Raw genomic sequence first — 10,226 nt, forward strand, 5'->3', positions numbered from 1 at the left:
AAGTCTTCCCGATGATAACGCGAGATGGACAACTGCTCACATTGAACATTTGATATTTTTTGTACATTTATGCACGAATATCTACATGATTTCTACAACATTTTTTTGTCACAAAAGGAAATCCGGAAAAAATTTATGTCGATTCTGAACAAGATATCACCGGAAAACATGACTCAGTTGGCAGAGAGCATTACGACACTGCCATTAGATACTGACGAACAGCTAAAGACCGTCATTGATCTGTTGTTTCAAAAGGTATTTCGGAAATTCAAGATATAAATGACATATGCACACGTTTTTTTGACGATTGAATGTCGTGTGAATCGCCAGATCACGCCTTGGCAATAAACGATTTTCATATTTTATTTTCAAACAATAGGCGATCGTTGAACCCAATTTCACCCCTCAGTACGCGTACATTTGTACTGCATTGGAGGACAAAAAGGTGAAATCGGAAAAAAAAGCGGCGAAAACGTCCTTTAAAAAGTTATTAACAAAGTGTTGTAAGGACAGATTCGAAATAATGCACGTCCACGAACAGAATATGGTAAAAAGCCTCGAGGAGATAAGCCGATGCAATGATCAAGTAAAGCAAACAAATCGAATTTAAAAATCTACAATATTACATATGCTTCAATTTACCCAAAATGTTTTTTTTTTTTTTATCGACGACAAGTATATTATGCAATTCGATTGTAATTTTTCAGGAAGTCAAAAACCAACTGCAGTCTGCTTACGACCAGGACGAATTGGTCCACAGAAAAAAGTCTGTAGGAAATTGCCGGTACTGACCAATGGAATAAGAACAAAATGAATCTTAATGATTTAAAACGATATCAATTACTTTTCAGGTTCATGTGCGAACTATTCAAAGTGAAAATACTTTCGAACGGCACACTGGAAGCGTGTATTGATCACCTCCTGAAATCGCCGAATGAAGAATCATTGGAATGCGCCTGTAACATATTAAAGCACGCAGGGAGCACATTAAACACTGTAAGAATCATCTCATAATATCTGTAATATAACGGTTCGAGTTGAATTATTTTTATACACAATAAACGTTCTTGTCTAAAAATGCCATTGCAATCAAACACTATAATATCATATGTTATGTAATTATAGAAAGTTGTGTTCGGAAAATTAAAAGAATATACATCTTCAGAGTATAAAACTAAGATTTCTACCAGAATAAGGTTTATGATATTAGACATCATAGAATTAAAAGATAACAATTGGGTACCGCGGAATGCTCGTACCAAACCGGCAATATGCACCAACAAAGTGCTTACAAACGTAAAAAAACCCGAATACAAGCCATCCACGTATGTCCAATACAAACCTGCAGAGTTGCCAATGGTAAAAAAATTATATTTTTCATTTGAAAATTATTTAGTTGAATTGTATTATAAAATATATTATGCTAATATAATTATATCGTCTTTTTATTAGAGATTCGCTCATCAGTCAAATTACGCGTTAAAAGTAAAACCGCCAAACGAAACTCAAAAGGTAAATGATTGTTTTAATTTATATAAATCTAAAATGTTAACCAAGATTTTAGTATTTCGGATAGTAAAATAATACATTTTTCTCTTTCTTTTAGGACGATGAACGCAAACATAACGATTTGACAAAAGGCGCAAATATAAGCGGTTTTAATAATTCATCATCAATAGTGAGGGTTAGTGAAGCGGTAAGGGGCGAAAACACATCAGTATTGCCATTTATAAGATCTGAGACCAGTAACGCAGATAGTTACCAAAAATTGAAAAACGAAAATACTGGAGTACAAGTAAATTATATCAGTTGGACCGTGATTTATTTTCGTAATATAATTCTAAAACTCTTGGGATTATTAGATAATTGATTTTAAATAAATTAGAAAAAATACAAAAGAATGTTTTACGTTTTTACGCTTTTAAAACTAACTATCCGTATAATAACACTGTTGAAATTGCAAACTATGTAGGTTAAAAACCGCTTAAAACTCGAAGATTAGTATATGATATCATGATTATGTATACAATTCTGAATGGTGTTATCGACTATCCTGAATTACTACAAAAAAAGAATTGTATAGATAAAGATAGTATAGAAATAACTTACTAATAGTCCGGTGCACCGCCGGACTAATTATTTATTTAATAATTATTTCGACTACTGTTATAAATTAAAAACTTGTGTTTATAATTTATAAATGGATATTTAATTTAAATCAATTGTATTTAATTATTCTTAATTTAGCGATATTTAGTTACACATACTATACTCTTACCTTTTGGGGTGTTAAATATGTATTTAATTTAAATAAATATTATTATTATTATTATTATTATTCGATTAGGCGGTCCGGGAAGAATTTCGAACCATTCTCGACAACATTACAACAGAAAATATGATTTCATCAGCGAAAAGTATTACTTTATTGCCGATTAAAACGAATGATTGCCTAATAAGTGTTGTTGAAGATTTGTTTCATAAGGTATATATTTTCTATTTTTTTTTTTCACCCAGAAAATATGCATGCGATCATATCATACTATACTTTATGTTAGTTCAACATATTATTTTGAGACTATTCAAACATAGTTAAATATTTTTAAAAGGCTCTAGACAAACCAGAATTGATACCGCAATACGTTCACATTTGTTCGGCTATGAAAAACAAGGAGATTCAGTCGGAAGACTCCAAGAAAACTATTTCGTTTAGGAAACTTTTAATAAACATGTGCCAAGAGACGTTCGAGTCGATGTACAACCGAAAACGTATTTTGACCAAAGAACGGATTGAAATTGAATCTTGCAAAAAACAAAGTATAAATTACATACTATTAGAGATTCAATAAACAACAATGTTATCTCGTTGATTTGTTATATTATGGGATAAGTTTCATAAACATATATTTATGTGTATCGTTACAGAAAACTAGGCATGAACTGCAATCGAAATTCGATAAAAATGAAATAGATCATAGAAAGCGTTCAGTGGCAAACTGCAGGTAACTACTTACTACATCCGATAATTTATCAAATAGTTATAAAAATTGTGACCGTATTGCTTACAGATTCATATGTGAACTTCTAAATTTGAACATCTCGGTACCACCGATACTAGAAATGTGTTTAGCGAAACTAATAGAGAGTAAAAAAGAATTACCTTTAGAATGCGTATGTATCATATTGCAACACGTTGGGAGTACGATAAATCATGTAAGTTTCGTCAGACCGTAAAATCATTAATTTTAAATCGTATTCCAAATAAAACTTAACTAGCCCAACATAATACGTTGAATACGTTTATATTAATCATGTGTTAACAATACAATTGTAGAGTGGCGTGTTGGAGAAGCTGTGGGAATACTCAAATACGCACAAGACAAAATTTTCACCGGGCTTACGGTCAATGATCCTAGGCACGCTGAAGATGATGAACCCCGACATTCCACAACCTCCCGTAGATGAGTCACCGTCGACGGACGAGACAAAAGTAGGGACTTCTTTCGTAGAACCGTCCGTAATTAATAATAAAACTACTAAAATATTGATATGGTTTTCTATAGATTAATACCCAAACCGAAAAAGAATCGGACATGAGAAATAAACCATTGACAGAAGATGGAACAGTATTTCATTATTCTAAATCAATATTAACTCATAAATTTAATTTTTATTTCGTTGAATAACGAATATATTTATTTTCACTAATTAGATACTATAATAAAGTTTTTGTATTTCAATATATTTTTATTTATTTATGATAAATGATTGAACACTATTTAAAATAGATAATTTAATATATTTTCAGTTACAAGTTTACAGTACCGTTGAAACGATAATTAACTCCATAACTGCGAACAATAAGAACACCAAAATAAATGAGTTGTCTGTACATCTAAAGAATGTGGATGTGATGGAAAGAACAGTCGACTTTCTGTTCGAACGGGTATTGTTATTATTAATATTTATTTGATTTTTAAAAAAGAAAAAAACAATTGTTTATATGCAATTTTATTACATTTTCCTTTAAATCAGCTGTACGATGGACATAATATTTTTTAATTTGTTTTAGGCAACAAAGTATCCCGAAACTATTCCAGAATTGGTAAGCGTGTGCTCTTCGTTGCGGGATGTTTCAACAAGTGGTGCGGTAGAAGGGAGAAACATTAAGCCTACTTCGTTGAAGAAACAGATCGCGATCCGGTGTAACAAGCTATTGCTGTCTGGGGTTCAGAAGAGTACAAGTGAAAACGATTTCACGCCCGTACAATCGTACACGTAATAATTGTCGCTCACTGCCTTATGATTTATATAGTTATCAGAAAGATAAATTAATAATTATTTATGTATAATAAATTAAGATTCATCGGCGAATTATTCAACGAAAACTTATTATCAGCCCATATTCTAGAAGAATTTTTAAAAATTGTACCGGAAAAACTGTCGAACAACACATTGGAAAATATTTGTGGCCTGCTAAAAGTGGCCGGGAAAAAAATAGAACAAGTAATTGAACAAATCTTAGTTGAATAACTATATTTTATAGATCGCGGATTAAAATATTGCGTATGCGTTTGTACTATTCCAGGGGTACAGTTTGAAAAAAATACTCAGGAGACTGAAGGATAGGATTTCGAATGACGCAGATGGAATATTTTCCCGACGTAGCGTTGTGCTTCTGAAAGCACTTGCAGAACTATGGGACAAAAAATGGGTCTCGTAGTACAATAGTGTCAAAGAAAATACCTTTTATTTCCATTGGCTTATCACATATGAGGAAATATTACATATCCTTACATAAATAATTTTAAAATCCACATATCCTCAAACGAAATAAGAACATTCATTTATTTAAAAATAATAGCTGTTACCCCATCATGAAAATATTAGAAATTAATATTTTTTTTTCGTTGTTATTTTTCAATTGTAATTTTCACAATACTTATATAATTTTGGTTTTTACTCCTTGATCACTAAAAAAAAATAACTTTACAGATTTCTTCATTATATACATGTTAATACTGTCGTATCGTGTAAGGTATTTTTAAAATAACATAACGTAATCTACGTAAATATCCGATGATTATTATCTGAGTTTTAGGTATTTCGATTTCTAGACAAGGGGTATGAATATTATTTCTATAATTATATTCTATTGTATATTTATTAAAAGTTCTAAATATGGATTATTATTAATAGGTTGCTTATACATTACGCTTTAGATTACTGCAATCGTTGAATACCGATACGAATTTATAATATCCGAATAGAAGATACTGTTTGTATCGGAATTGAACGATTGTAGTAATCCAAGGCGTTATGTAAAAGCAATCTATAAATGATAATTTATATTTATAACTGTTAATAAATATAAAAAAAAATATATAACTAAAAATATGTTCATACCCATTGTCTAGAAATTGAAATATCTAATACTCAGATAATAATCATTGGATATTTACGTATGTTAACTACATTTTTTTGAGCTTATACGATGTAACTATATTGGAATTTGTATAATGAAAAAATTGGAAAATTATAACAGTTTATGGATAAGAGGTGAAAATAAAAATGATATATTTACATGGTGGGACATTTTGTATTGTCATTACTAGATATAAAAAAGCTTGAAATTTCTTATTTCATAAATAAATAATAAAAAATGTATTACAACTTACGTCATTTAAATTTTTAATTCTTAAAAATTTTTCCTTTTCTGAAAAACACGTATAACCATTAATCGTTATTTATTATCTAGAATTGTTCATATGTTTAACTGTTGCTCACACAATACACTCGTATAATGATAATACATATATGTTATGGCCATTCTCTTAGAACAAATAGGCGCACTGATCAAAACATCACGATAAAAGTCAATCAATCCAAATAAAGTGCAGTTAACTCCAGTCGAAGATGAATAGACGAGTCCCATGTATAAATTAGAACGGTTTACCTAGGAGGGGTATAATATAATATATGTAATATTTGGACTTCTAATTCGTAATGACTATTTTAGGAACGAATGACTTATTGTGTGAGCCATCGAAATAACTTGATACGATTAAAAAACTGGACTCAGAATGCAGATTACTCTTATGGAAAGTTATTGTAGGTTTCAAAACTTACTATTCCAGTTTGGACGTTGAACGTTATGCTATTCCGCGTCATTGTGGCCTACCGAAGAAAACGGTTATTATAACAGATGTGATATGACCAGATAGTTTACTAGTCGGTACAGGAAATTACTTATATACCGGACGATTTAACGACATTGACATAGTCTTCAATAATCCTTCAAACAGTTAAAACCTACATACACCGACTGCAGAAGGAATCAAGACATCGAATACCACACCAAGAGCCATCGGCATAGCGGCGAAGACACTCGTTGATACAATACGGCAACGAACGACCATAGCACTTTTATCTACACCATGGACGGAGTTTATCGGCGTAGCTGCCAAGACACTCGTTGACACGAGGTGGCAATTAATGATCAAGTTCATATTACTACAACGGGACACGGTTTTCCGATACTGAAGCTCGCGTACAGTTATCAGCGGTTTTACACGCGGTTTTTGTATCGCTCCGGTCGATCTACCATCGCGACCGATAAGAAAAGGTTCTTTCTAGAACCATTGATCTAATCTCTTACCTTGGTGTGTCTGCTTGGGTATTCACTGTGAGATTATTATCAACCTGAACACGACGGATTTAAGTTATAAACGAACGTGATTATACAGAAAAACAACCAAGTGTATAATTATGCATTATTCACGATCACGGGACGTCGGAAATCGAGGGACCGTATCAATATTTTTAAATAATAATAAAAAAAAACGATTATTTTGATATGCGCACAGACTACACAATTTAAATAATCGAGACAAAAATAATACAACATTGATATTTTAAGTAGGTCAAATCCTCAAAGGACTGGTTCAAAGTCCATCTCTCCATACTCCCTTTTATATCATTAGCACAACATCATGTAACCCGGCTTCTACCCATAATGCAGACTAGTGTGTTGGTCGTAGGTTCGCACCGACCGCTGGGAAACTTCATGGAGCTTCTTGAGACAAGTTTTTACTACGATCGATTATTTCACATTTAACTTAATTTTACGATTCGAGTGTTCTGTGCGAGTATCAGAAAGTGTCCAGCATAGTCCACTATAGCCTGTGTTTCTTTCACTTAATTTAAACCTCACTCTACCCTTATAGTATTTATGAGTGACCGGCTCATCAACACCCGAGTATCTACTACGGAACAACTAAGTGTTGTTTTATTTAGTTTACAAAACTGTCCAGTTGCTTTGATCGGGTTTTGAATCATTATAATCTGGAAAGCCCTCCTTTAAAAAAAAAGGATGGTAATCAATCCAAACTCACCGTCTAACTACTCAACTTCTATTTTTCCCTTTTCAACTTGTCCGTCATTTTTTTCTTTTTCTTTCATTTTGGAGGTAACTGATGCATTCGTCAAGACACTTCAAAATTATAAGGAGTTTTCAAGAGGCCAGTTTTGTCAACATATATTAACTATAGATCAGTTAAACTCCTGACTCCCCTCCCTACAGATCACTAATAAGAATTGTAAAAATTCTACTTTCAAGAATATTTAGCCTAATTAAATGAACAAATAGTGAAAATCGAAAGTGAACACTAATTTTATTAGTTGTCTAGAACAGTGTTTCCCAACTGGTGTTCCGCGGAACCTAAGGGTTCCGTGAACTTGAGCGAAGGGTTCCGTGAGAAATTTGGGAAAATATAAATTAATTAGCAATATTTAGATTTGAACATAGAACTCAATATAAAACTGGAATTGACACATTTCCCGATGTGTGGTGCGTAGTTTGTAGCTTTTCGGCGTATACAAAGACTAAGAATAAGTTTCAAAATCTACTGAACGCGGCTCCGGACTTACAAATCCAACTTTCAAGTATAACTCCAAATTTAAAAACAGTTATGAAAAGATTCCTATCTTCTCATTGAATCTATCTTAGAGGTAATGAGAGACAAATATTAAATTTTAAGCTTTGATATGTACGAGTACATTTATAATATTGTAATAGTAATAAACAAAATAAAATGTTAAAGCCGTCTTGTTTTTTTTATATTAATGACATTTTTGTGCCGGAAGTGTCCAGTAACCCACTCATTTAAGTATACAAAACATATGTCTGTATTAATATTATAGAAAAAATATTGGGGTTCCACAAAACGTTCAATCTCCTGTTAAGGTTCCGCGGGTAAAAGAAGTTGGGAAATACTGGTCTAGAATATATTATTAGCGAACAATGGATGGGGAGAACTAAACTCTACTATGATATCTCAAGTAATCGATAGGTTTTATTGTAAAACAAATGACATTTGTAATACGTAACGTAACGCAAAAGAATATAACTGGAGCTTTGAGGGTGGTTCGTTGACGTTAAACTCAAGTAAATTACGGCAGGTGCGTTCGTTTCTTTTTTTTATTTTACTTTATATTATATTATTATTTTTGCGATTCCTAAAACACTGTAATATAATTATTATTCTTTTATAATTAAAATAGTACTAAAAAATCATAAAGACTATTAAATGCTGGTATTTTATAGAAGTTGAATTAAAAATGAGTTTATTAAATTATAAGTTGTGTAAATTTACATAAAACAATGATTTATACAATATTATTAATATAGTTATTTACATTTTAATGTTCTTGCTCGATGTACAAGTATTCCTAACTACGGAAGGAATTCGAAGTGCTGGTCGAATAAGCTTCCCAAGAGCCTGTTTTTAGAGCTTCCTGGAAGTTTCCATGAAATATACAAGAAAATGTATGATCTTTAAACGGAAGCCTTTAAAACGTTTTTTAATAGGAAACTTTAAATAGTATATTATTTTAATCTTTACCGGAACTTCCAATGAGAGGTTTCCAAAATGTTTAAATGTCCAAATATTAAACAAGATAGGTACAATACATGATTATCCATATTACACATAATCGTAGAATCAAAAGTACCTCGAGTATACTATCATTTTTTGCGTGCACACGATTGTAGCATACAATAAAATATACCTAGACTACCGTGAAAAAAAAATTAATTTTTATTTTCACTTGTTAACTCGTAAATCGTGTCGGGAGATTGGGAACTTAATCGAGATATTTTCATGAACTATAATGTATAATGTATAATTTTCCTATTTAATCGGGTATTAATAACGTTGTAACAATTTCCAACTCACTGTTGTTTTATATTAACAATTAAGAACACATTTGATACAAATGTAGGACCGGAGAAAACACTGCCGTTTCTTGTCTGGATATATTTCGCATTACGACCGATCGATCGTATCGACCGTCAAAGATCAAGATCCACGTTATTGTTTTCTAATTCTTTTATCCTCTGGTGTTTGGTTTTTATGATCTCGTCATGTCGATCTCCTTTTTCAACGATCGCTTATCCTCTTCTTGCCGATTCTGAGGGACGAACAGCGAACGTGACGTTACATATGAACTACTACTATTCAGTGGCGGCTCGTGGGTTTTTAATGAAATAGTACACATCCAAAAAAAAAAAAAAAAAAAAAAATAACCAATATAATATATATATATTATAAATTGTATTAAATAATTGTTTTCAAATTTTAGTTATTTACCAATTACTTTTTCTTTTGCTTATACCTATTTTTACAAGTATAATAATAATAAATACATAATAATAATAATAATACATTTTCAAGTAAAAATACTATGATAAAGTAAATACAAATTATTATATTTCAGGTACATGTTTATATGTTAAATCGATTCTCCTCTCTTTTTTTTCTGCAAATCTGTTAATTACTTCTTCGTTGAAGTTTGGAATGTTATTGATCATCCGTTTTTCGATCGATAACATTGCTAGTAGTGCTGTAAGTCGATATTCTGTCATTGAATTTCTCAAAAATGACTTAATACGTTTTAATGTAGAAAACGATCTTTCGGCTTCAGCTGTAGTCATTGAAATAGTTGAAATTATTTTTAAGAGTTTGTAGCTTTCAGAAAATATTAGTGTTAAATTATTTTCAATTATAAATTTCAATAAATGAGCTGATGAATTAATATCACGGAAATCAGTTCTTTTGTAGAACAGTTGTAGTTCAGTTTTAAGTTTAGTAACATCCAAAAAAGGATATGCTTCAATAGTTTTATTAAAATGGTCACTTGGAAAGTTATTTTCGTACATAGGAAAT

General features: G+C 31.2%; 2 protein-coding genes across 2 annotated transcripts; both read left to right on the plus strand.

Annotated features, from left to right (window-relative positions):
* Positions 1 to 117: 117 nt before the first annotated feature.
* On the plus strand, positions 118 to 2,945 carry LOC112686219 (eukaryotic translation initiation factor 4 gamma 3-like; the record flags this gene model as incomplete). The annotated part of the gene is given in 10 exon segments (XM_025558421.1): positions 118 to 255; positions 380 to 586; positions 708 to 784; positions 852 to 996; positions 1,126 to 1,359; positions 1,453 to 1,512; positions 1,607 to 1,795; positions 2,348 to 2,485; positions 2,610 to 2,817; positions 2,926 to 2,945. Coding segments are annotated over 10 exon segments (1,404 nt in total), but the record flags the coding sequence as incomplete, so codon positions are not given.
* On the plus strand, positions 2,851 to 4,868 carry LOC112686220. The gene is made up of 8 exons (XM_025558422.1): positions 2,851 to 3,002; positions 3,069 to 3,213; positions 3,335 to 3,490; positions 3,564 to 3,626; positions 3,809 to 3,946; positions 4,073 to 4,278; positions 4,362 to 4,506; positions 4,589 to 4,868. The coding sequence occupies exons 2-8, from the start codon at positions 3,121 to 3,123 to the stop codon at positions 4,721 to 4,723; spliced, it is 936 nt and encodes a 311-aa protein (XP_025414207.1). The 5' UTR covers positions 2,851 to 3,002; positions 3,069 to 3,120; the 3' UTR covers positions 4,724 to 4,868.
* Positions 4,869 to 10,226: the final 5,358 nt, after the last annotated feature.

Source organism: Sipha flava, unplaced genomic scaffold (assembly GCF_003268045.1).
Source record: "Sipha flava isolate LNK unplaced genomic scaffold, YSA_version1 300_pilon_pilon, whole genome shotgun sequence".
In the NCBI taxonomy this organism is placed as follows: domain Eukaryota; kingdom Metazoa; phylum Arthropoda; class Insecta; order Hemiptera; family Aphididae; genus Sipha; species Sipha flava.

Bases quoted from the DNA above. Each gene is read 5' to 3' on its own strand.
- LOC112686220 (XM_025558422.1), top strand. From the start codon at position 3,121: ATGTGTTTAGCGAAACTAATAGAGAGTAAAAAAGAATTACCTTTAGAA. The intron at 3,214-3,334 runs GTAAGTTTCGTC...ATACAATTGTAG, and splicing joins TTGGGAGTACGATAAATCAT to AGTGGCGTGTTGGAGAAGCT. The intron at 3,627-3,808 runs GTATTTCATTAT...ATATATTTTCAG, and splicing joins CATTGACAGAAGATGGAACA to TTACAAGTTTACAGTACCGT.